Genomic DNA, 27,464 nt, shown 5'->3' with positions numbered 1-27,464 from the left:
CTTCATGCATTTCCACAGGATAGGAAGGTTTTATATCATGACAAAATGAAGAAATAAAACTGCATTGCTCCTGTTTATCAGTTTCACCTGATGCATCATCATCGGGACTGTGAGAAGGAATCGCTTCATACGACGTCTTCCAATGCTTTACATCACACTTATTGGCTTGAAATGATGGAGTACTCCAAATTGCGCCGGAGGCATTTTCAGGTTTTCTAGGTGGCGAAGCCTTTAAAGTAGACTGGGCTGACAGCAGAGGGGGAGTTTCCGGGACGGGAGGCAGGAGAGGTGATGCTGAGTGGCTAGCATAAGCATGCCGAGAGGCTCTAAGTGTTTTTGAGAAGGAGGCTTTCGCATGCATTTTGTCCCTTTTAAATCTTTTCATGTGTCAGTTTCCTGGAAGAGAAACAATCGTATTAATTCCCCTGGATTCGAGGGATATACATTCAAATCACTTCAACTATTAGAAAAAAAATATAAAAAATAAAGATAAACAATGGAGCTAAAATAAAGCCCCGCCCACATGACCACACTTCGCCTGAGGGACTTAGCCCGCTGGCAGACAAACTCTGAAAAAATAGAAAACTCTGTTGTCCTTACAGCCGCGCCTGACAAGTCCAAGTCTGGATGGAGGTGAGCACAGTACGTCAACTGCAGAAAAGCTCTCAGCCAGATGCGCAGAAAGCAAATGGCACTCTGTGCTTTACTGATGAGTATATGTGTGACTAAAACACCATTGGGTAAAAAGAAATGGTATCAAAGCTTTCATGAAATGGAAAGCTCTAGGGAACCATGGGTACGTGAACTGTAGAAGGGACCAATAAACTTCTCTAGTTATGAAAGAATGGACCTTACGACCTGTTCTTTACTTGACAAAGTTAACTCGCCCACACCCCCCCCCCCCCCCTCCCAACCCGCCCCATTCTAGTGAGCATAACCAATAAGGAAAGTAATACGATATGACAAAATTAACAAACAAGTAAACAATGTAAAAATAATGAAAAAAATGAATGTATGATAAATTAAGAATTCTTAAAGAACAATGAGAACATGCATGATATTTTCATATAACGTATGGATTAGATTATAAAAATTTTGGCACATAGCCAAGCGCCAGAGCCATGAGGCCATTCAGCGCATATATATCTTTGAAAAATAAATACAAATAAAAAAAACATTACCGCACATACAAACATGCACAAACTGATCTAACATGTAATTTATTCATTCATAAAAATAAAACAAGAAACCTAAAATAAGAGAATAAAATTATAATTCATAAAAAAATTAATATTTCTTAAAAAGGTCACAATTTGCTCTGCCTGAGCACCTTCACCTTAGACATCGGCAAATCGAATGGTACTTTTAAAATCAGAAACAGGGACACCCATGTTGGAAATGTGCCTAAGCCTAGCTGCAGCCTTAGCTGCAACGTTGGCTCACTCATTCCCAACAATTCCAACAGGGAACGGAGCCCAGCAAAACCTAACAAAAAACCTCTTCTATCAATTAAAAGATAAAACCAATCCTGTACCTCTTGCACTAAAGGGTGGAGAGAGACCAGGCTTCTAAAAGAGGATAAAACACTCAGAGTCGGTAAAAATAGTAAAAACCTTGTTAGCGCAAGAACTATAAAAAAATATATTTAAGAGCAATCAGAACAGCCAGTAGTTCAGCCGTAAAAACAGAGGAATTAGATGGAAGCTTCTTTTTAATGATACTATCACTTATCACTAAAGAGCAACCAACGCCATCAGAAGCCTTCGAGCCATCAGTATATACATAATAAGAATTACCATGTTCGGACGCACGATCCAAGAAACTTGCCCTCAACTGATCACCAGAACTGTTGCTCCTGCTGTCCCTGATTGGGCAGATCTCTAAGTTCGGTCTATTCCAAGGAGGAAACTTTGAGGGTGAAATTTCAGCTACTGCAGGCGGAAGTCATCCCACCTCCCTGGCAGAGATTGCTAGCCGAACTTCAAGCGCCTTTGGCAGTCTAGGTCTATTTGGGGCTCTATCAGTTGGTTCTTTAACATACTTTACCTTTAATCCATCCAAAAATCCGGGTGCCCATGGAAAATTTATATATTCTCTTTTAGTGGCAAATGTCATTTGAAGTTATGGCATAAGGCATTAGTCAAGGGTATCCCAGGGAAAGATTAAGTCCTCTCGTTAAGGTAGGATATGGCATCATTGGTAATTTTAGGTTACAAATATGGAAATCGGAAATCTTTATAAAACAGTAAAATTAATTACAATATTTGGATATTTACCAATTACTAAACTTTGCTTACATCTTCATGTTGCGATCAGTAATCAAAATAAACAAAACAGTAATGCTTGGTTGACTTCAATGAACTGTCTATTCACTTGTTTCCTACCTGGTGGGTGTTGGAATGTTTACATTCTTGGCAGAATTCTTTCTAACCACTTAACAAATAGGGAGGCTGGGTGTGTTTCCATTTTTACGGTAGGTAATTATTAGATCATTAAATTTCTGAAAATTTTCATTATTTGGGATGATTCTTACCTACCATTAAAATTAGCTGACTACAAATTGAAAGAGGAGGGTGGGTAGTGCAGCCAGAGAAATATGTACCCAGCTAAGAAAAATAGCAATTTGTAAAAATAATTTGTATTTTTCCTAACATACAAACCTGAAGTTTTTTACACAAGAATTTAGCTTGTGAACACAAGTTGGAATGGCCATCCATACTTATTGACAAGGTAGTCAACTATCAAGAGGCAGGGGAAAGCTTTGCCAACCTGTCAGTCTGCCCTTTCAGCCTAGTTACTAGAATCAGGGGTAGTTGAGGTGGGCTGTTAATGTAATGAACTATGGTGTGTATGTTAGGAAAAAATATGAATTACTTAAATCGTCTAAAATTAGGACAGTGAATATAACATAAAGAAAAGTTTAATTTTTTTTATTTCAATACAATAATGGATGAATTTATTAATTTTCTGTTTGTATATGTATTATAGTTCTACATTTCATTTACCTCCACTGCATAATCCATTAAATATTATAGTAGGAGCTCCGGTGATATCTTCAATTAACTCTTCTACCGAGGAAGACATTTATCTGAATAATGACTGATGTATTTTTTTCAAAAATTAAAATTTGCTATTTGTTCCTGCACGACTACAAAACTTTGTTCTTTACACAGGAGTCTTTCCCATTAGAGGGAGGAATCTGGGTAATCTCTAAACCACTGGTAAGTTCACACAACCTGGGGTAATACCTTCCAGGTATGTTAAAAGCAAAGTAAGGGACCCCACACCTCTAGCATACTACACAAGATGTAGGAGATACTAGACTTCTGAACCAATATGGAAAGGGCTAGTACTGCATTACTCAATCAGGCTGTATAATCCCATACTGAAGTGTCTGAGACAACAAAACGATCTTGCTTTATTGTCTGCCCTCCTATCTCCTTGCCAAGAGAGTAGAGGAACTTGCTTCCTTTCATTGCCAATGAAAAGAATGGTGCTCAGTCCAGCTTGTATTATACAGAATGACACTGATTCTCCGTTTACCAAAAACGAAGGAAGAACAAGACATGGGAGGATAACCAGTCACTCCTAACTGTCACCTGTCAACCACATACCTTGACAAGATGCTAGCTGTCCAGAGGGGAGCTGGGCTTGATACCCAACCTGCTGGACAGTCACCACTGGTTCATGGAAAGCATGTCCAAGGCTAGTGGACGACATTGCACAAGTAGCGAGTAAGAGACCGAGTCAAGGTATTCTAATTCATTTACACAACCCCTGACAGATCAAGAACTCTGGCGAGCGGAAAAGTAGCATTTGACATTAGGGAAAACTAGGCAACATTTATATACAGTCAGATGCATTTTCTCACGCCTGAAAAATGGTGAACAATTCCATGTACAAATTATGAATAAATTTCAAATACATATGGTTGGAAAACTTGTATCATCTTACATACATTAGTAATTACTGTTCTAGCAATGACAGAGTATCTTCTTAAAAATCTGTAAAGATCGCTTGAATCAGGACCACTAGATCTTTGTTTCTTGGTAGAGCTCGGTGAATCATGTAGAAGTGAGGATGCCCTGAAGATCACGGTGACTGGTCAGGACTCACAATACCACCCGCGTCCCCATTCCACAATGTAACCTGTGGGGGGTGGGTCACTATCTATGTAGGCTGGTTTTAATCTGTCTGTGGAGACCCAGGTGATCCTCTCTTCCACCATCAGCTGATACACTTTCTCTCTCTTTAGTACTATGGGGTGTGGTCCAAAGTAGACCGGAGGGGGGGGGGTGTGGTCTGAAATGTGTCTAGTCTTATGAAGGCATATTCTGCTTTTTATAAGTCATCAGGGATGTATTCTTTTCTTGCTATGTTGCATGTTGTCCTCACTAGCATGATCTTTCCAATCCTCTACGAATGTCTGGAAGAGTTGCGGGCTCTGTCAGATTTTGAAACACGTCTGCCGGTATTGTCAATGCTTGCCCATAGCATTTCTCCCGATGATGTGTTGAAGACTGTGAGTGAGGCTGTTCTCAGTCCTAGTAAGACCCATGGTAATTCCTTTCTCCTACTCCTGCCTTGAATATATATTGAGATTTTGAGGAAAGCAGGGGTCCTATGAGTGGATTTGGATGTGGGGCAATGTTACGGCCTGTGAGAGAGGCCCGGTCCAAGTTCGATATTATGATAAACAGAAAAGAATTCAACACCAACAGTTGAAACTGGGGATACGAATGTAGAAAGAAACACTAACAAAACAAAGGTTTATTTACAAGCTTACTAACAAAGATAAATGCAGAATGGTATCTCCTATTTACATAAAAAAGGCAAAATCTTCCAATGCGTAAACTGGGGAAACGGGGTAATGAAAGTACTTGCCGGCGATGGCTTCACAAAAGGAGAACTGCAATTGCAGACGACTTCTTGACTCCGTATTGCAGAAAATAATGTCTATTCTTGATACTCGAAGGGCAGGAACTTCTCAAAACCTCTCACAGAACGTTTCTCCTCTGAAGTCTTGCTCAACGTCGAAATTACTCGGTCGTCCACTCCTGACGACGACTGACCAGAATTCGAACAATTCTCGGGCGCCTTTTTCTCTCTGATCCTTCGTATGTTCCTTCTTCTCTTATCTCTCTCGGATGATCTCTGATCTCTGCTGCTGAGCTCTCACTGATAATCTGATCTGTGGCTCTTACTGATGATCTGCCTTCTCCTACTTCGTCAGTCGTATTTATATGGTGACCTGGGGGCGGGGCCTACGGAGAACGTCACAGACTCCCGAGTTTACGGCAACTATTTAGAAGTTTCCCGACGAAGTATTGCATCAGAAATTGTGGCGTTCCTCACGTCACGTCAGCTTCTGTCAAGTTCCACAATACTCCTGCCGATTCTAGAACCATCATGAGAACAGGCACCTCCAACAACAACATGCGCGAATGCCTCCTTGCTGCAGAACTTCTCGAAGATGCGTTTTCCTTTCCTTTAACTCATAATTCTTTGCTATGAAGCAATTACCATGACAGGCAATCATTGCTGTCTTGTCTGGAACTCTCTTATTCCCATTTCTGTGTGAAATATTATTTTTTAAGTTTGGCATAGGCAGCATTCTCTTGCCAAGTTTTTCATGTCTGTCTTCATTCCCCACCCGACAGGTTCAGGCGGTGGATCTGCCCAATGAATGGGACAGGTTATGGGCGAGGTTGAAGGCTTTTTTTCTCAACCCTAATGTTAGGTATGGGCTGGGGCTAGGCGATGGTCACCTCTCCATCCAAGTAATGGCGGGGTTCTCCTGCCAAAGTCACTGTAGGTCTTCGTCATCCTTCTAATCCGATGCTATTTCGGGATATGATATCCCAATCTGGACAGTGTTGATGGAGTTTCAGGAAAGGGTGTTTGCCAAAATGCTGGAAGAGCCCTTTAAGTATCTGATGGTGCAGAGTGTTTGGGTAATTGACGATAGGTGATGCTGCTGTCTTGCTAACCACCTGTCTCTGGACTAAGATTATTGTCCTAGAATGTGTCGGAAAAGGAGTATGGCTCTGTAGACTGCCAGCAACTCTAGGTCAAACATGAGTACTTTTGTTCTGCTGGTGAAAACATTTAATTGAAGAATGCCAACAGGCAATGACCATTATCTGTTTCTTGTTCGAGTACCAAGCCCATCCCTGTGCTACTCTCATCTGTCATTAGGGTGATGGATCTCTGGGTTAAAGGAAAGATTAGTGTGGCAGCAGAGGTGACTTTTTTTTTTTTTTTTTTTTTTTTTTTTTTTTGGCTAGCATGTAGGCTTTTTTTTGTGGTCCTTAGGCTGGGTATAAAATGGTGGTAAAAGTTAATCATTCCCGTAAATTCTTAAGATTGCCTTGATTGTTGTTGGCTTTGGGCAGTCGGTTATTGCTTAGACCTTCATCGGGAGGGGCTTGACACCTTCGGGGCTCATTTGATGAACTAGGAATTCCACTACTATTTTTGCCCATTTGTATTTGACCTTTTAGACTATGAGTTCATTATCTTTGAACATTTACAGGACCCATCTGATGTTTTCCACGTGCTATTTGATGATGAGGCTGACTATTAGTATGTCATCAACGAAGAAGATGCCGAAGGTTAGGTTACTAAGGATTTCATCCATTAGACATTGGAATGTTGCACCTGAGGTCTGAAGGCTGAAGCAGCTGTAGTTGAAGGTGTACATGACGAAGGAGGGGATAATGGCCATTTTTTCCATGTCCTCCTTCACGACCGGGACTTGGAAGTATCCCTTCAGCAGGTCGATCTTCGTGAATATTTTGGCTGCCTCCATTTGATTTATGTCGGAGATGCTTGGGAGTGGGAACCTGTCAGGTACTGTCTTTATGTTGAGTCTCTGGTAGTCATTGGAAGGTCGCCATGTGCCATCAGGTTTTGGTACCATGTGCAAGGGAGATGCTCAGAGAATGGAGGCTTTTGGCATATTCCTGCTCGTTCCATGTCCTGGAAAGCTTGTTTGGTGTGGGTGAGTTTTTCTGGGAACAAACATCTAAAAAGGGCGTGTATGGGGGCACCTTCAGTGACTGCTTTGCAGGTTTGGTCAGGTCATACTGCAAGGCGTCCTTGAATACCTACAGGGAACTCCTGCAGAAGGCGACTTATCTCTGGTGCTGGAGTTGTAGTGAGTGGGGCTATGGAGGATTGGTTGTGTGATCAGCTGCTATTTCGGTACCTTCAGCCAAGCGTAAGGAAGTCTGCTCATAAAAGTGTCATGGTTACAGCTGCTGTAATGAATGTCCAGTTGCACTGCTTCCTGCCAAAAAACAAATTCATGGTCCGTTTCCTATGTATTTTTAGCAAGCTCTGCTGGCAGTGGATACCTGTATAGTGCCAGGGGATTGAGGCATTCATGTGAGTTGGCTGACATGCGCTGGTGTCGACCAAGAACTCTGTATTTGATGTTTCATCTGTGACAGAAAAAAAATAAATAAACAGACATGTCGAGTCTTTTTGCTGTACCAGGAAAAGAGACAGCAGAAAGCAGGCCCAGTTCCTCTTACAAGGCAAATGGTCTGCCTACAGCCGAGGTTTAATTTGTTGGGTCACTGCTGCGATCCCATGGCATGTTTTTTGACGTGTTGCAGTCGTTTTCACATTTACAACCTTCATTCCTAACCCTCCATTTGTAAAAATAAATGCCCTTGGGACATTTCTCTGTTTTGGGCTTGTATTTGAATTTGATTTTTTCTCTGTTTTGGGCTTGTATTTGAATTTGATTTTACACCTGGAGCTCCAGTAGCGCTGTATGGGGTGGGGGCTTTCTAGATTGCTTTCCATCTCTGCATCGGTCTACTGCTGTGGCTGTGTGGTGGCTGCTTCTATGGGTGGTTGTGTAGGATCAATTGACTTATGGGAGAGGTGGATGGTGTTGACTATCTTCAGGAAAACATTGAGGTCCATGGTTGATGCCTTGGGGATGGCTATGACTGTTTGGCAGGGTAATTTTATGAGATTAACCTCTATCACAAGGGTCATCATAGTTTCTGGGTGGTTGTCTGTGGTGCGGATTGTTAGAAGCTGTCATAGTTCCTAGTAGACAAGTGACAGCCATTGGTCTCCATATGCTATCCTTATGTTGAGTAGCTGGATCTGAAATTAACTTGAGAGGACTATTTCTTATGAGCTCGAACCATATAGCTAGCAGGCCTAGATATTACTTGGCAATGGCACATTGGTAGTACAAAATTTGCCAGGGAATAGCAGGAGAAACTAACCTGCACTTGACTATGTACTGGAAGGTGAAATGGCGATAATGACATAGGGTTCGAGGGGTGTTTGGACAGTTCACTACCAGACCTTCATACCCAGACACTCCTTACCGGACAATTTGCTACTGGACAGTTCGTTATTAGGGCCCTTCGCTACTGGGACACTACGCTACCTGTACAATTATTTAAATACTGAATACCTTGCTAATGTTATTAGACCAACCATCTGTCATGTTTCATTTATAAACCAATTTCCTAAATTACTTAAAATACTGAGCACCTTGTTACTGTAATTATATTTTCTCTTTCATTTACCATCCATCAAGTCCTTTTTTAAAACTTTAAAGAACCATTAGTCAGTCAAGACACCGAGGACAATTACAACCAGAAATCAAATCAAGTTAGTGGATGATTTGAATTATATATATAATAAACAAAAGCAAAATAGTGACAACAAAACAATACTGGATGTGTGAAAATCGATGTAAAGCAAGAGTGCAAACAAACATAGATGAAAAAAATTGTGTGATAATAAAGGTAGTTGGTGAGCATAATCATACCACCACAGCATCAACTGTCAGTGCAAAATGTGCCCAAAACCAAATAAAAGATAAAGCACTTGGAACCCAAGACCCCTCTCGTACTTTGCTACTGAATTGAAGAATTTGCATGAATGAATTGGAGGCAAAAGGAAAATAAATGTCATCCGAACCCAAAAACATGGCATGGTTATCTGATTCCTGAAGAGTATGCCAAACTGAGTAATGGGTCGTTATTTCTGCAGTATGACAGTGGTGAAGATGATCTTGAAAGGATTTTTGCATTTGCATCGGGAGTTGGGTTAAGGGATCAAAAAACTTTAAAACTATGGGCAGGTGATGAAACATTCAAGTATTGTCCAGCAATATACTACTAGTTATATACATTGCATTTTCAAAATAAAGACATTAGTGCTCCACAATTCTTTGCACTACTAGCTCAGAAATCCTAGGCCACTTACAGTCGCTCCATTTCTATAATTAAAGATCTTGTGCAAAAGTTTGAGCCAGATCATCTTGTGGTTGATTCTGAATAGATAGTCTTAAATTCTCTAAAGACTGTGTTCAGGATTTAAAGCCAGAACCAAATAAAAGTAAACAATTCCCTACATTCTTAAGATGCCCCTATGGACTGAAAGCCTCCATTCTCTATAAACATAAATGCAAAATGAAAACAAGTGCAGTCTCGTGTCATAACGAGATTTCGTAGCTAGGCTTTTAACAAGAATCCGTGCGCTGTTCATTGTTGCCTGAGCACATTATCCTTTTCTCTCTCTCTCTCTCTCTCTCTCAGGTCTAGACAGGAAAGGGAGAATTAAAAATCCTTATACATGAGGCGTGTCCCTGGAGAATTCCCTGGCCACGTGTCCAACGGAGTCCTATCGCATTACCCGTTTATGAAAAAGAAAGAGAGTAAATAAGTTAAATGAAAAAATAAAAACAAAATCTTAGTGTAAATTCATTTAGCATTAGAGTAAACGACAAGGAAAATCAACGGTCAGCACTTTTATTCTATGTAGAGAGAAATAATAAGGGCAGGTACCTATTGCTTTCCACAAAGGGCAGCTGCTTAAGGGCAAGTGTTGGTTTTCAGCTGTTCCCTAAATCTCCCTAAAAGGGCCTTAGGGTTAGGCCAGGTGCAAATAAAAAATCCTCTCAATTCCCTTTCCCTTCGTCTTGCCGGTCCATGTGAAGGCCAAATTCTCCAGGGATTTACATTGGCGAGTTAGAATTTGGTAGCTCTTAGTTTTGCAAGGTAAAATAGAGTTGCAAGATAGAGTATGATAATAAGAGTTCTGGTAATGGGACTTCTGTGACGTTCGTGGTTATGCAGCAGTGAGAGAATTTTTAATTTGGTTCTTCCTCTACCCTTTAGTGTTTACGACGTTAGTCTAAAATACGAATGGGGAGCATTGCTAGTATTACTAGCATTGAAAGGGTAAGACAGATAAAAAAATCCATATATCCATTTTTGTTTTACCAACTGCATTTATCACGGCTTTTCATGTTGAGTTTTCCGTGAATACGTGGCAAAATTCCTTATTTTTTATTTACAACCCAATTGTACTGGGATTTACAGATCCCATTAATGACAAACCAATGCTCACGTTGAGGTTTCCGCGTTTAAGAAATTCACTGCTAAATCCACAAACCATTTAACTGTAAATTAGAGAGATTTTTATAGTGATTTTTCGTCAGCATGAGGTTTCCATAATGGAGTGGATTTCATTTACAGTCTATTAGACTAACAGTTCCCACGCCCCTTCCGTGAAGCATTTACAATTTGTTTTACGATTATTTCCACGTTGCTTGCGGAAGCCTTTCGCACTAGAGTGGATTTCATTCAGTCTATATAGACTACCATTCCTACGCTAATTGCGAGTGGCATTTACAATTTTGTTTTACTATTACTTCCCACGTCACATGTGTGAGATATCCACACTACATGGAGGACACTTTGCCTTTTGGCTGTCATCTCATCTGCTTCTGCAGATATTCAAGCTATAGGGATCCTTGTTATTTCCCTAGTATAGTGTTGAGTATTCTGCATATCCCTGGCGACATTTGCAGTGTTTGCGACTGCCTTCCATCCTATTATTCTCAGGCTAGACTACTAGCGTTTTACTGCTGAGAAGATGGCCAGTAGCGCAGCACTGGAGGAGGTCAGGGCCTTCACCAAAGCTGGAAGAGCCCTGGGGATGGATGCCACAAAACTGATAAATTGGGTGAACGATAAAATGAAAGAAGCTGCAGAGAGAGCATACCTCGCAGTTGAAAGGGAGAAGGAGAGAGAAGCACAAGAGAAAGGAGAAGCAGCTGAGAGAGCCATTCAGGCAGCCGAAAGGGAGAAAGAAGGTTCCAATCAACTGGCACGTCCCCTGCACCCCCTCCTTCACACACTCACCTCCACAGCATGGACACCCTCATTAGGACTTGGGGCAACAACGAGTCCTACAACTGGCTCGATCATGTCAAGCAGGTGTTCATGAACTTCAATCCAACCCCTCGCTGGCAAAGGGCAGACTGCATTCAAGGCCCTTCCCTTGAACGAGCGACTAGATCTCGCCCTCGCCCAAGAGGCAATCCTTGGGGCTTACAAGCTAACCCCAGACTGGTGGAGGTGAAGTGGAGGAGAATGCCCAAGGAAGCTAACCAAACATAGACAGAGTGGGTATCCAAGAAGACACTGGCACTCCACAGGTGGACGAAAGCCTCCAATGCAACATCTATTGAGGCAGTCTTAGAACTTTTTTCAATCAGAGGACTTCCTCTCCTATGTTTGCCCTGATCTTGCCACCCACTTCGTGGACAAGGCTCCTAAAGCTATTTTGGAGTGCTGTAGATGAGCGGACACCTACAACACCCACCATCTGCTACAGAGTTCTTTGAAGATGAAAATTTGCCTTGCTCTCCCTCTCTCTCCTGTGCCACCTATCAGTCTACCCAGCGCCCCAATAATCCTCTAAGGAAACCTGTGTGTGTGGGCATTGCAATAAACAAGGGCACACCATGGAACAATGCCTCTCAAAGGTGGATCCTCCTCAGCAAGCTGCCGCTACTCCTCAGAATGGAACTCCCTATCATCTTAACAATAAGAATAACGGCCACCGGTACAGAAACAAAAGGCCCAGGTCTAATTTTAGCAAGAGTTTCTGTGACTCATGCAAAGCGCATGGTCACACTGCTGCCTGGGCAGGAGGCCCCAAGAAAGCTCCTGTTTTTGCCACTGGTACTGCTATGGCAGTGACAAATCCTTCAGCTCTAGGCCCTCCTGCTCAGGGCCCTATATATGTCACACCTCCCAGAGGTCGCTATCCTGCCCGCCGGTTTGAGCTTTCAAGGACATTGGTGTGCGGGTATCCATCATTCGAAAGGATAAAATTCCTTATGGAGCTCAGATTGATAGGCGATTCATCCCGATAGAGCGCCTCAACTATGTCGAGATGTTCTTGCCTACTGTCCGGTTGAGTTACACGACTTCACTGCTCTAAGATATGTACCATGGCAGCAGCAACCTGTATTCCAGGTGGCTATGACATCCTACTAAGACAAGATTTTAAGTCCCCTCCTACCTTTGTACTGTCTCAGGGCCACCACCCTTACGCAGTTCCAGACCTGTTCCACAAGCCTCCAAGAACTACCCCTGCACAGCCAGTGCCACTTGAAGGTACCTGGCAGTGCCAGGGTCCATCCCTCATGGACATCGAGCCACCTTCATATCCTCTCACTAAGCCAAGAATGGCCTCAGTGCCAGTGTCAAGGTAATACTCAAGTCACCCTCCCAGAGCTCTAAGTCCCAGTCACTTTCCTACCATTGGCTTGGCCCCGCTACCCATGCCAGCAGTCGAGGAAGAGCCAAATTCAACAGGAAACCTCCAGGACACCCATGACCATAGCAGACACTCCACCAATGGTGCGCCCATGACCATAGCAGACACTCTACCAATGGTGTGGCTTCACAAACTGCACCGGAGTCAGTCATCCCAACTTGTAAGCCCATCCTGAATACCATTACCTTCTCCACTCCCCCTCCATCAGCAGCTAACCGGTCCCGAAGTAATGACTCCGCTGAATCTTATTTTGGCCAAAGAACTCAAGGAACCAAGCCGTGAAGCATTAGGCATGGGTACGAGTGCCAGTACCCCAGTTGTCACAGTAGCCAGAGCCGATGCCCCTCCAGCATCTTCAGAAGGCTTCAGAACAAAAGACCTGGGAATGGGATTATCAGCCGATTCAGTCTTTGTGACAAATTCGAGAAGGTATGACAAAATCATGCCTTGTCCAGATCTGGCAACCAGAAAAGTGTGCTTGGGGTTCATCCACCCTCTTGGCTGTAGCCAGCGAGACAAGGAAGAGTGTCTTAGAAGACAGGTCCCTAAAATTGGCTGTATTCAAGAGGCTCAAACGAGGGAACCTGAAGACTTGAAGGACTTTATTAACGTCCCATGTCAAAGGAAAACACTGGTGACTGGGTCGAGATAGGGGATAAAGATCAAATTAAATCTGACATAAGATGAAGAGATTTCAGGGAGCTTCACCTTAAAACCATAGGAAAGTGTCGACCTATAATCCTTAATGTACGAAGGTGACAGGCCCTTGTCATGATGTAAATGAACTAAAAACTCCGCCATTTTCGGTAAGGAAGGTCTAGAAATTGAATGCCCTGGAGACCTACACCAATGTCTGAAAACCAACCATTTAGCCTGATAATTTACTCTGGTTGATTGTTGTCTGGCAAGAGCCAATTGTCGAGCCAGTCTGGAGGAGAACCCTTCATGCTTGGAGAATCTCCTGACAGTCTCCAGGCATGAAGATGAAGCATGTGGAGCCTCTGATGGAACTGATGAAAATGGGGTTGTTTGAGAAGATCTGGTTTCTCTGTCAGACGAATGGGGGGCTCTGCCAGTGCTTCCAGTAGGTCGGGAAACCACTCCTATGGCCAGAAGGGGTGATCAAGGTGAGATCCAGACGCTTGGTTCCCCTCACTTTGTTGAGGACTGACCTCACCAGAGCGAACAGAGGAAATGCATATGCTTGAAGGCCCTCCCAGTCCTGCAAAAGGGTGTTTGTTCCGGCAATCTGAGGAGTCTGGTAGGGGGCGAAGAAGATCTGGCACCAAAAATTCAGTGGGGTGGCAAACAGGTCGACTGTGACAGGCCACTTCTTTCTGAGGCTGTCAAAGACTTCCTGGCAAAGTGTCCATTCCGACCCTTAAACTTCTTTCGGTCTCAACAAGGCATCTGCTAAGACGTTGTGATGGCCCCGGATAAACTGAGGGACCACCGTAATCCTCCTGTCTTCTGCCTAATCCTCCTGTCTTCTGCCCAACACAGGAATGATTGGGTTTCTTGAGTGAGAAGGTCCAACTGTGTGCCACTTTGGTTTCTTAAGTACGAGACTGCTGTGGTGTTGTCTATGAAGATCACTACAACCAATTCCAACAGTTGATCTTAAAATGAAAGAAGGCCTAGGTACACTGCCCTTTAGCTCCCTCCATTTTATTGACAGGATCCTCTCTTCCTCTGACCAAAGGGCCAAAACAGCTTCGGAGACCAGGTGCGCACTCCAACCTTGATCCAAGGCATCGGAACTGAAAGAAGGGACATCCCTGACTTGAGGCGGTGAACTTGCATCCACCAACGGAGATCCTTCTGACATTGTGGAGAGGAGGCGACTATTGTGTCCTCAGACACGAAATCCCATGACTGGAAAATGTGTCGACTGAAGGGACCTCATTCTGAGACGACCTCCAGGAACCAGTTGGATGAAGGGTGACAAATGGCCCAGGTGAGTCCTCCAAAGAGAGACTGGCTGCATTACGGATGACAAAAATTCTTTGACCAGACTTAGCAGCTTGTCTGTCCATGTCTGAGAGGGAGAAGCACTCAAAATCTGGGAATTCAAAACAATCCCCCAGATAAGTAAGTAATGATCTGGCAAGGAATTAGATTGGACTTGTCGATGTTGACATGAATGCCCAACTTGACACAAAGAGACAGAACTATTTCCCTCGACCGGAGACCTTTCTCTAGAGATTTGGCCTGGACTAGCCAATCGTCCAGATACCGAAGCATCCTTACATTCAACCGATGCAGAATAGCAGAAACAGGAGCCATCACCCGAATAAGACATGTGGAGCAGTGGTGAGGCCGAAACAAAGGGCCTTGAACTGGAAAACTCCCGAGTCAGTGAAAAACCGAAGGTAAGGTTTGCTCTTCGGATGGATGGGGATTTGCAGATAAGCATCCTGCAGATCAATGGAAATCATCCAGTACCCCATCCTGATGGGTGAAAGAACAGTCTGAACCGTCTCCATCCGGAACCTGGACTTTAGAATGAACTTTTTTAAGACCGAAAGATCTATGATGGGGCACCAGGAACTCGAGGCCTTTAGAACTACAAACACCTGTGAGTAAAACCCGGGAGAAGGAGGAGCTCGCTCTATGGCATCCTTCTCCAAGAGGGCCGAAAGCTCCTTCTCCAAGGCTTGACCCCTGATTGAGTGAGGGGAATAACTGCTAAACTCGAGAGAACGATTGGAAAGTGGAGGTCTCAAAACAAAAGGATTCTTGTAACCTACCTTCAGGACTTCCACTACCCAAGCATCCACTGCTCTCTCCTGCCAAGCTGACCAATGGCGAGAGAGACAAGTTCCTACTGTAGTCTCCACGCGAGGTAAAGACTCCTACTTTTGAATATTCTTACACACACAGACAAGGAAGAAGAAGAAGGTTCTCCTGGAGGTTGAGCTCTTCCTCTGCCCTTAGATCCATGCCAAGAACCTCTCCCGCGTTTCAAAGGGTGAGCGCCAGAGGAGGAAGCAGAGGCACCAGAAACCTGAGATGTACCTGGGAAAAATGAGCCAGAAGAAGAAGGAGGTTGATGGGCTGGATCAGAAGATGCAGGTCTGGCACTAAACTTACGCTTATTCTTTGAAGAAACAGGAGGAAAACCCGAGGAAAAAGCTCTTGATAAGGCACAGGGAGCTTGGGAAGAGGCTTCACCTTGATGTCCCTTCAAAACCTCAGAAAGCACAGACAGAAGAAAAAGGGAATTGCCAAAAGGAGAAGAGGACAACAAACGGTTTCTATGAATTTCCGAAACAGGTGAGGGTAACTGCAACAAATTCACGTTACACCTTAGAGAAACGAGAAAGGCCTGCATAGAAGCAGCAAGCTTGTTCTGATGTACAGAAGCGATTGAAATAGAAAAACAGAATTTCTCAAAAAGAGGAGCATCGGGAGGTTCAAACCCGGAGTCCTTGACATATATTACAAGACCTCCAAGGACCCACATATTGAAGGATTGAGCTTCTTGTAAGGAGCTCATAACAGACTCCATGGCAATAAAGTCTTCGACCAAGACCAAGACCGAAGCCTTGGAAAGCAAAGGTTGACCTGAAAGTAGGACAAAATCAGGATTTGGTTTGGGGGGTCGAGAGAATGAAGTATCATCCGCCACCTGATAAACTTCCTTCCCTTCCCTGATTACCTTCGAAAGTTTAGCAGCGACGTCCGCCCTTACTCTCACAAACCTCTGAGCAAAGGGAAAACGTAAACATTCCCCCGACCGGGAAGGACTTTAAAAAAAAATCCCTTCGGTAATACAGTGAGGCGGAGGCTGCTTCTGCTCTTTAGGCCTCGCCTGAGGAAGAAAACTCAAAATTAAATAAAAAAAGTTTCTTGAACTTGACATCATGACTGCCGTTCAACGAAACATCAATATCACACGAATCCATGTCATCACAATCATCGTCAAATCCTAACTGGGAAACTTCCCCCAAATACCCCTACCCCCTTCTCCTAAATAAGCACCTTTTGGCACTGTTATGGGACTAACAGGGGACACATTAGGTAAAGAATCGTCAGGCACCTGCCCAGACTGGATCCCCCTAGGCCTTCAACACGACGGGGTTCACAAGCAGGGGTATCTGTCGCACAGCTACCCATGCTACTTTCGACAGGTACCTGATGAGGAGCTGAAAGTGAATCTAAAAGTGTTAGACATCCTACTAAAAGGTACTTCAAAATTCTCTGACAGCTTGTTAAACTTGGCTGAAATGTCTCTATCTAAACTATGCTGTAATGTTTCAAATTTCTACTTCCAACTAGTTTCCATTGCCAAAAACTTTGAGTCAAAATCAGAAACGACTTCATTAGTTACCGGTTGCACAGGTGACAAAGCATCAATTTAATTCGGAATCGGAATCACACAATACCGAAACTGAAGAGCCAGAACCATGGGCGCACAGAGAAATCATTAGATACAGGTCTAGCTACCGATTTCTTTTACTCCTTAATCAATCTTTTACGCTGCAAGATTCTTTGATGTTTAACATACGTCGTTATGTCTTCGTCAGACCAAGACTTACATAAGTTGCAACGTGAAGTCATGTCACAAACCTGTCCACAGCAAGAGCTACAAAAGTTATGGGGTTCATACCCCTGCTACTCATCCTTGTCCCACAAGCCGGGCAATTCCTGATGTTACTAGCAGAAGGAAGAATCGAATTAACTTGGCTATCCATTGGACTGTTGGACAGGTCATGTAATTCCGGGTCGCACAAAAGTTCATAAAATATATACCACAATAGAAATAAAAGTTAATTCACTAATTTCGTGGATATAATACATGAATGGTAATTAACATAAGGCCACATTAACAATAAAGAGAGCTTTAAAGGCACAAAATGTTTAGGAAATTTATAAAGAGCGGCTGTGATGTAAACAACATGGGTGCTCGTTAACAACTGATTTTCAAGGGAAGGTTTTGTAACTGTCAACAGCAGTGTTGCCAACTAGCAGACAGAATAGGAGGTAACAGGGTTGCCAATGTCGTAAAGTTTGGTGCGGTTTTTGGGGATTTAGGGCTAGATTATATTAAGGTAATGTTTATTAATACTATACTTTACCATATTATTAACACGAGTTTCAAAGGTAAGAAAAAAAACTGTACTTTGCCATATTATTATCACAATTTAATTATGTAGGATCATGTATCATTCTTAGTATTTGTAAAGTGCTCTATAAATTGTACATGTTATCTTCACAATTTACTTACTTAGGTTTTACATGTTCATATTAGTAAAGTGCTCTATAAATTGTACTATTATCATCACAATTTATACTTATTTAGGTTTCATGTACCATTCATATTAATAAAGTACTCCATAAAATACTGCACAGTACTAGAACTGAGTTTTAGGATGAAAAAGCATAGTACCTATCTAGTATTATGTATGGACTTTGCATGTATCAGATTGCACCTACAAACAAATCAAGATACGAACAGCCGTTCATAACATAACTAGCATGTAAGCAGGAGTGTCTGTACCACTGGAGTTGGGTCAAGGAGATGAGACCTGCCAAGAGAATTCTTAAGGTACAGTTGAACTGGTCTCTTTCTCAGACAAACTTCTCTCAACACCTGGCAGTTAAATTACGAAATTTGAGTTTTGCACCAATTTTCTGTCAGGCTTTGGTTAAGTGACCACAATCCCCCCGCCCCCCATCCCACTTTTGGGGAAAGAGAGGAACCAATTGGCAAAGGGCTCAGTTTGCTTCAAGCCCTTAATGAGAAAAAACCATGCTAGGGGACGAAGGGTGAGCTTCGATTATATAATTACTGGGTAATTATATTTAAAACTTTATTTTATTATAAAAATGTCATCTTTAATTATAGTACTTCCCTAGTAATTATATAGCCAATTCCACATTGAGGGATGGTGGGGTGCATGGATGTTTCTACTCCAAAGTATAGAAAAAGATTTACCAACATTGAATAACAATGTTTGTTGGCTCCTCACCTGATAAGAGAGTGATGCAGGATGATACTGCCTCTGGTTGTCACTCATCTTATCATGTAGAGGTGTGGTGGTATAGCCAGCAGGCACCTACTTCTTTAGTGGAACCTTTGTGGTGAAGGATATTTCAATGACCAACGAAGGATACGTAAATTGCCCCTGCCCAGGGCTCAATACCAATAATTCACTAAAGAAAAAAAAACTTGTTACTTATATCCAAAATATGTCTAAATCACCACCATCCCACCAAAGGACTGGAGGGTGATCAGGCACTTTGTACTTCCAGGCTTCCCAATTACAATAATACCTTATATCAAGGAGAAAAAATGGATTTAAGAAGGGTTGCTGCCTACACTTCCTTTCCCAACACCATGCCTGCCACAGAATAAGGACCCAAGGTACTGCTTTCTTTATGCACTGTTTCAATATCTCAAAGATAATGAGATGCAAACACAGACATTTCCAATAGAGTTTAAAATTGCTGATAAGGACAAGTTTCTTTTTAAAAGCTAGAGAAGTACATACTGGTCTAATCTCATAAGCTTTCCCTTCATACAAGGGGAACACGTCTTCTTGAACTGATGAATGTGCCACGCATATCACGTCTCTTGGGCAGGGTATTCACGGTCTAGTTTACCTGTCAGTCTCCATTCCATTTCATTGAAACTTAAGTTAAAATGTACGTGTAGACAACAGTTTGTGGGCGGAATCAGTTCACTCAAAAGAACTGACGAACTGATGGAATTGCATAACATTCTTTCGACCGACTGACAGGTGATGGCACGTGTGGGCGGGTAACCAACGATATTATGACAGTTCAGCACTGGACTTTTTCTGGGAAGTGATCTCAGCCGCTCGGACCAGAATAGGAATAAACTATGTACAGGCCTAAAAATCATTTCATTGTTAGACTATGTGGGCACTATTTGTAGACTGTCGTGAGTTCAAATCTTATGATAAAGAATACACAAAAATCTTCTCCATGTGATAGACAATTTAGTATAGGCCTAAGCCAGTGTTCTGCCTTTTTATGAAAGGTATTAATAGTGAAAGTAGGCTTCACGGTCTATTTCATAAATAACTGAATCAACCCCCAGGTCTAATTTAACCTTATTCATTGTGTGAGAATAGACATCTCTCTTTAATAAGCAATATTCAGACCATACTCTATTACAACTTTTTGTTTCTTTCCTATTTTGAAGTGATTTGCCACAGTGGCAGCTAGCCTATGTAGCTCCAACTCCTTATCAGCCAGCAGAGTTTCCATTGCTGCCATATAGTGTTGCCACGATGAAGGCTAGGCAAGAAATGAGGGCAATGACCTCAGTTGACTGTCCAACTGACAGTTCTACTCTTTACGTGTGGACACTCATCCGTTGAACACGTCGTGGGTGGACTGACAGGTAAACCTGTGCATGAATACCTGGCCCTAGGAAGAATGCCAGTGCATTCTTGGACAAAGATCTAGACAGATTCTTGACAGAGCACCACAGACTGCAAGAGTCACCGCGAATGTTACTAGTTCTATGTAAGTAATATTTTATAGTTCTCACTGGGCACAATGATCTTTCCACACCATCAGATCCCAGAACTTCTGTCATGCTCTTAATAGAGAAAGAACGAGACCATGGGTTAGAGGGGGACTTGTTCTTGGCTGAAAAACCAAGTGAATATGAGCATGTAGCATTTCCTTTAGAAAAGCCTACTCTTTTATCCAAGGCATGTACTTCACTGATCCTCTTTGCCATTACCATCCTTCTGTGAAGCCATCGCTTCGAGTCACTAAACTAAGCAGCAAGTATTTGAATTACCTCACTGTTCCCCCAGTTCATGCAGTGTAAGATTTTGCCTTTTTATGTAAATAGGAGATACCATTCTGCATTTACCTTTGTTAGTAAGCTTGTAAATAAACCTTTGTGGCGTTAGTGTTTCTTTCTATATTCGTAACCCCAGTTTCAACTGTTGATGTTGAAATATATATATTATTTTTTATTTCATATTGAACCTGAAGCAGACCTCTCTCAGAGGCCATAACACCGAGGAAGACAATGGTTCCAAGATGTACCAAAAAGCACCATCATAGGTTTTCCTAAAACTTCCTCAGATCTAAGTAAACCAGTGGATCCAAGGTCCATTTTGTCGAGAGGACATGTACCCGATGGCTTAGTTCGTCTGCTAAAACATTGATCCTTCCTTGGACAAACCTGGTAATTATCCTAGTGTCATTCTGGTCTGCCCATAAGGGAAGGTCCCTCGCTACCTTGTACAGAGAGAAAGACTGAGTACCTCCTTGATTCGCCATGTAAGAGAGCGCTGTCATATTCTCCGAGTGGAGTACGATTGTCTTGTTTCTTTTTTTTTTGATTGAAAGACTGAAGGCCTAAATGAATCACTTTGAGTTCTTTCATGTTTATGTGGAACAACCTTTGTTCTGGGACCAATATCCCAGATGTCTTGCTCTTCTCTTAAAGAGCGCCCCATCCCAGATCCAACGCTTCTGAGAAGTTCAGGTCTGAGTTCAACAGAAAAGAGACTTTCCTTGAGAATAGCTTTATTTGGAGTTTCACCATAGAAGGTCCACCTTTATTTCCTTCGTCACTGGAAACACATACAAGTCTGGAAGAACATTACTGTTCCAGTTCGCTTTCAAGAAGAACTGTAAGGGTCTGAGATGTAGTCTGCCTAGATGTACAAACTGTTCCATTGATGATAGAAAACTGAGAAGGCTCATCCAACTGTTGGCTGAGCATTGTTCCAGAGAAAGAATCTCCTGTACCTTTGTTATGCAAGGTACTATTTTTTTTGTTTTGTTTTTTTGGTTTCAGAAAACTCGAAAATCCTGAGACACTATTACCATCCCGAAATATTGAATCTTCCTAATTCCTGTACTAACAAGAAAGTCTTCCAGAGGTCCTCTGTGCACTGACTCTCTGAACGGGCCCTGAAAAGCCAATTGTCCAAATACAGGGAGATTCTCACTCCCTGTAGGTCTAGCCACTTTGCAATGGGAGCCATTACTCTGGTGAAAACCTGAGGCGCCTTCACAAGACCAAAGCAAAGATCCTGTAATTGATAAAATTTTCCCTCAAACAAAAACCTGAGGTATTTCCTCAAACTGGGATGAACAGGAACGTGGCAATGCATTTCCTGCGGGTCTAAGGACATCATCCAATCTCCTGGGTGAATGGACGACAGGAATGATTGGTTTGTTTCCATCTTGAATTTTGTCTTCAAGACAAAGACGTTGAGAGTGCTGACATCCAAGATGGGCCTCCAGCCCCTTGATGACTCGGGGACCACGAACAGATGGGTGTAAAAATCTGGAAAATGAGGGTCCTGCACTGGCACTATTGTCCCCTTTTTTAAAAGAAACATCACTTCTCCTGCAAGCAACAAAAACTTTTCTGACCTTTGCGAGTAAGCAGTCAAGACAACTGGTGTGTTGACTAAGGGAGGCATCTTTAGAACCTCCAGTATCCTGGCCTCTGCTCCCTTTTCCTGCCAAACCTCCCAAAATGAAAGATGTCTGGCTCCAACTTGAGCACAGAGGACAGTCTCCTCACTTGCAAGAGGAGGCTTCAGGAGAGGTCTTCTTGACTGCTTTTGAGGCGAAACGAGTACTTCCTCTGAAACAGGAGAAGAATCTTAGTCTAGACCGAAAGGGCTGTGGCCTCGAAGGAAGAGACTGTTTCGAACTTACAGCAGGCATTTCTTTAGGTCTCTTGGTCAACTGGGTGTTTTTCTTCTGCAACTCAGAAGCTATGTCAAGGACTGTAGGCTGGGAAAACAAAACAGGTGTCTTTTATCTGGCGAAAAATACTGCAACACCGATCTTTGAGAAGCCATAACTCGCTTAAGAGTTGTACAAGGACGGGAGCTTCCTCTTCTTCAGAGCATACTGTAAAAAGGGAGGCTAGTTCATGGGAGCAGTCCGTGATTCCCGTCAACACTAAACAGTCTCTGGCAAGACCGAGCAAAATCTAATTTTGCGGGTCAAAGCACCCACTGCCAAATCAAGAAAGTTCATAACTTTGAACACTTTGAAGATGTTCTTGAGTAGACATGCAAGTCCTGAGGGAGAAAACAAAATCTTGGCCGCCGAGAAAGCAGAGAACCTGGCCGAATCTACTAATCCCGAGAAGTCTCCTTGGGAAGAGACACAGATTCCCAAGGAAGGTAACTCTTTAGTGACACAAGAGAGATCCCTCCATCTCGAAACCCTAGAGGGAAGAAAACTAAAAGAGGTCCTGCCTTGATCCCTCTTTTCCACTAGCCAAGCTTCTGTGTCCTTAAATACCTTTTTTGCCAAAGAAGAAAACACCATCTTCGGTAAGTTGGAGGAAGCAGACGAAGGCATATCCATCACTAACGTTGACATGGGAGATGTGAGAGTAGTAGGCGAAAAGAAGGTTGGATAAGAAGGAAACAGGAACTTCATTAAGGTGATGTACGCCGAAGAGGCAGGTTGATCCTCCGCCTCTTCCTCTTTCAATGAAACGGGAAAAAGATCCACAGGAGCTTGTGATGTGTGCAAGAAACAGTGGGTACTTAAGGCATCAAGGGAACATTAATATGTAAGGCCAAAATGTTGTCCAGTTTTAGCTGAATAGGGTTCACTTTACAGGAACCTCAGGTGGTGCCCCTACATTCGTAGAGGCCCTCTTAAGATGCCAAGACTTACTGCTTGAGCACCACTGACAACGACGACAAGGAGAGGAGTCTTTGGAATTAAACGAATTCACTTCCAGCAGTTCTCTATTGAAACCTGGGAAACTACAACAGGTTGAATTGAGGTGGTGACTGCTCGGGGCAGATCCCACCAACCTTCCTTAGGCTACCAGTTTGACTCCTTCCATGTTCTGGGGAGTATGCCAGTGACCTTTGCCTAAGAGAGTCGATGGGACAAACAGCCACCTCCTCCACTAACACTGCACTGTCAATTTTTGCCTTGTCCATCAGGACTTTCACTGAAGAACCAAGCTGTTCCATTGTTCAAACTAACAGAGAAAAATGTTTCTCAAGCCTTTCTTCTCGGCTGGCAATGGGGTTGGGATCGGAAGTATGGGAGCCTTATACTTGAGAAGGTGGTACAGCAGAAGAACTGGTTATGTGGGCTAGAGAAATAACAGAAACACTCGAATCTGATGATCTGTGACTAACTGATTTTGAACTAGCTCTAGCTAAAGCCTTTCTCTTCATATCTCTATCCAATTTTCTTAAATGAGATTTTAAGATCCTCTATGTTCTCTCATCCCAATCTACACACTCATTACACCTTGCCCACGACAGGATGAGCACAAAGTTTGTGTATCATGAGACTCTTTAGTCAATCTAGTCTTACAACCATTTGCACAATACCTAATGTTAGCAACAGTATTGTCCGACATGTTGAAATAAAAAGAGACAAGTCTGTAATTAAGTCCACAAAAAATAGCCAATTCTTTAGTAACAAGAACATAAAACTAAATAGATATCGGCGAATTGGCCAATGCAATATAAATAATACTTCACCAAATGTTGAAAAAAAGTCAAAATTCCACAATTAACTGCAGCTGACAACCAGTCTGTAGTCATCACCCAGCATAAGACAAACTGAGCTCTTTGCCAACTGGTTCCTCTCTTTCCTAGAAAGTGGGCAGAGTCGTGGTTACCTAACCAAAACAAGACGGAAAATTAACATAACACGAATTTTGGAATTTAACTGCCAGGTGAATGAAACTCTTAGCTATACAATTACTAGGTAAGTACCATAATTAAAAGTAAACAACTGACTGGGTTTAAGAGGCACAGATTCGTCTCCACTGAACAGAATGCTCATTACCTTGGCAAGACACAGAAGACAAACCTTCACCCTCAAAATTACCCGAAATGAGATAGTAAGAAGTAACCAGTCATCCAAGTATACAAGAATTTGAATTCCTAACAGATGATTCCCTCCCACTAATGGTACAAAACACCTGTGGCGCCATGTTCAGACCAAAGCATAGAGCACTGAATTTGAAGACCTTTGCCATGAAGACAAAGCACAGATGCTTCCTCAATGGAGGATGGGTCAGTACATGGAAGTGCGCATCTTGCATATTGATAGAAATCATCCAGTCATCTTCTGGATGGCCACCAGGACTGAACTGGAAGACACCATTGAAAAGGTCAGCTTGTGGACATTGGACATATTCGAGAATGGTCTCCAGCCCTCCTAGTTCATGAAAACAAGAACAGGTAAATGCAAAGCCACAGTGACACTTTTGAAACTGGTTTGTCCACCTTTTTATGTAATAACTGTCTGATATACTCGTGTGAAATTCAGAACTTTGCTGCATGACAGGTACACATTCTACGATATTGGGACGCTGACAGGGGTGGAAGTCTAACAATAGGTATGACATATCCCTCTCTGAGAACCTTGACTACCTAAGATTTTTGCCCAAAATCATGACAGACATTCTAAAAACTTTTGACAGTGTGCTTTTGGATCTTTGCCCCTGCGATTCTTTCATGTTAAATGGGCTTTCTGGAAGTGGAAGAAGTCAAGACTGTTTTGATCGATATTCTACATGGAACTTTTGATGCAAGACTGGCTGCAGTTGCAGAAACAGGCCATTTGAAGGAAGACTACAGAGACTGTGCTAACGATTCTGTACTTTCCTGATTTATAATATCTTAAGTAATGGTCTCAAGTACTTCTGGGTTAAGGAAATTATATGAGATGCATCTAAAATAGCTAATGCCTATTGAGCTGGAGCTACTTTATGGAATAAGAATAAACACAACTGTTCTTGTTACTTGAAAAATGAAATGGTAAAAACATGAGACATTTTTCGCAGTGCTGGAAAAAGTACTGTCAACAAAAGGTAAATATGGGAATTTTTATTCTAAAATTAATATTAATAATACTTACCTGTATAATTTATCTAGCCCTAAATCCCCAAAACCGCACCAAAATTTACCACATTGGCAACCCTGTTACCTCCTATTCTGTCCGCCAGTTGGCAACACTGTCGTTGACAGATACGAAAAACCTTCCCTCAAATCAGTTGTGATAGGCAGATCGTGGGTAGGCTGGGTGGGACTAGATAAATTATACAGGTAAGTATTATTAATATTAATTTTAGAATAAAAATTCCATATTAATAAACATTACCTTAATATAATTCATCTAGCCCGATTAACCACATTGAAAAGGAGGAGGGAATCTGAATACAATTTTCCCCTTCGGACAGAATAGGAGAAAACAAACAAAGAAATATATATCATAGGCAGTCAAAACTCACCCAAGGTCAAAGATACTAACAACTCAAAGTCTCCTACCATAATGCCACCAACTGCGGTAGCACAGGACAAGGATAAGTGCATAGTCAGTCCGTCTGTACTAAAGTCAGGTGACCGACAGGTGACCAGTCAGACGAATTGCGGACAGCAAGGCTGCACCCTGAAGACTATCAAGCACTATTCTTTCCTAAAGGATGAGTGTCTGGACTGTCTGGGCGATTCAAAGCTAAGCAAACCTTGGGGTGTATCAACGCAACCCCGAAGTCGCCAGCAACGAATCGGCTCATGAGCAACTCCTACTCGAGCTTTCTGGTGCCAAGAGGAAAGGAGCGCGGAGCAAAAAGGCGATTCAGTCCCGAAGGACGAATGCCTGACAGTCCAACCTGGTCTCATGTTACACGATCATCGGGGTGTATCAACGCAACCGACTTCGTCAAACAAGAACTCAGGGCTACTAAATGTCGCTGATCTCCACGAGTGTCTGACTCTGAGAAGACAGGTGAGACAAAAAGTAGATGGTGAGCGAGTCACCAGATGACAGCAGACGATCCATCGACTATTCCCTGTCCAGGACAGTGGAAGAAGCAGGAGTCGTCAGGACAATCGCTAAACAGTGGCTAGTCCTAGGTCAGCATCGAACTCTGGGAGAAGCGTAGTCGCCAAGTGCCGACAACCCAGTGGCTGGAACCATTTCACACTGAAAATGGAAGCAGCATGAGTTGCCAAGCAGTCAGTCCTTGTCATCAAAAACACCTAAATACCAAACTGCCTAATTCCATTATAACTACGTCAAAAACTGCCATGGGTTATAATACAAAAACAAAAAATATATACAACAAAAAAAAACAAAAATTAATGAATAATATACAGGTAGCAACCAAACGTAAAACAGGAAGACTACCTAATTCTCCTGTCTGACGACCTGTCCTGCCATCACCAACGGGCCCAAAGAACGAAGGTCGCCTAGAACTAGAGAAATATCCCTCAAGTAAAAAGAGGCAAAAACAGAATTAGAACGCCAAGTCGCCGCCTCAAGCACCTTGGCGACTGAGACATTCTTCATAAAAGCTACTGATGTAGCAACTGCTCTAATACTGTGTGCTCTCGGCGTCTGGTCTTCCCCAGCAGCCGAACCACCAGTTTTAACGATAAGATCTCTGAGAAAAACAAAAAAGGGGATACACCGTTCTTTGAAATAGGTCCTCTTGACATTTCCGGGGTGGAACAAACAGATGACGGGGACGACCCTGAATGTCCTTCGTGCGGGCGTAAATAACATGAGAGCGCCCTAACAGGGCAAAGAACTAATTCCTCATTTAAATTACCAACAAAGTCGACCAGCGACCTTTCAGTACGAAAGACCTGGGAATGGATTATCAGACGATTCAGTCCTTTGCGACAAATTCAGGAAGGTATGACAAAATCATGTCTTGTCCAGATCTGGCAACCAGAAAAGAGAGTGCTTGCAGTTCACCCACCCTCTTGGCTGTAGCCAGTGAGACAAGGAAGAGTGTCTTAGAAGAGAGGCGCTATCCCTAAATTTGGCAGAATTCAGAGGCTCAAACGGAGGGAACCTTAAGGCTTGAAGGACTTTGTTAACGTCCCATG

At 42.7% G+C, this 27,464-nt stretch overlaps 1 protein-coding gene across 2 annotated transcripts in view; it reads right to left on the bottom strand.

Moving 5' to 3' along the window:
- LOC135206089 (SET and MYND domain-containing protein 4-like) overlaps positions 1–27,464 on the bottom strand; it is a 58,706-nt gene that overhangs the window by 16,043 nt on the left and 15,199 nt on the right. For both annotated transcript variants that reach the window (XM_064237321.1, XM_064237312.1), the window contains exon 2: positions 1–396. This exon is cut by the window's left edge and continues 888 nt beyond it. In XM_064237321.1, coding sequence (XP_064093391.1) covers positions 1–385 — 385 coding nt within the window. In that variant the 5' untranslated portion in view covers positions 386–396. The remainder of the gene's footprint in view (positions 397–27,464) is intronic.

The sequence above is a fragment of the Macrobrachium nipponense genome, chromosome 11 (assembly GCF_015104395.2).
Source record: "Macrobrachium nipponense isolate FS-2020 chromosome 11, ASM1510439v2, whole genome shotgun sequence".
Classification (NCBI taxonomy): domain Eukaryota; kingdom Metazoa; phylum Arthropoda; class Malacostraca; order Decapoda; family Palaemonidae; genus Macrobrachium; species Macrobrachium nipponense.
The sequence above is the reverse complement of the archived record's forward strand: the minus strand, read 5'-3'. Positions and strand labels throughout refer to the sequence as shown.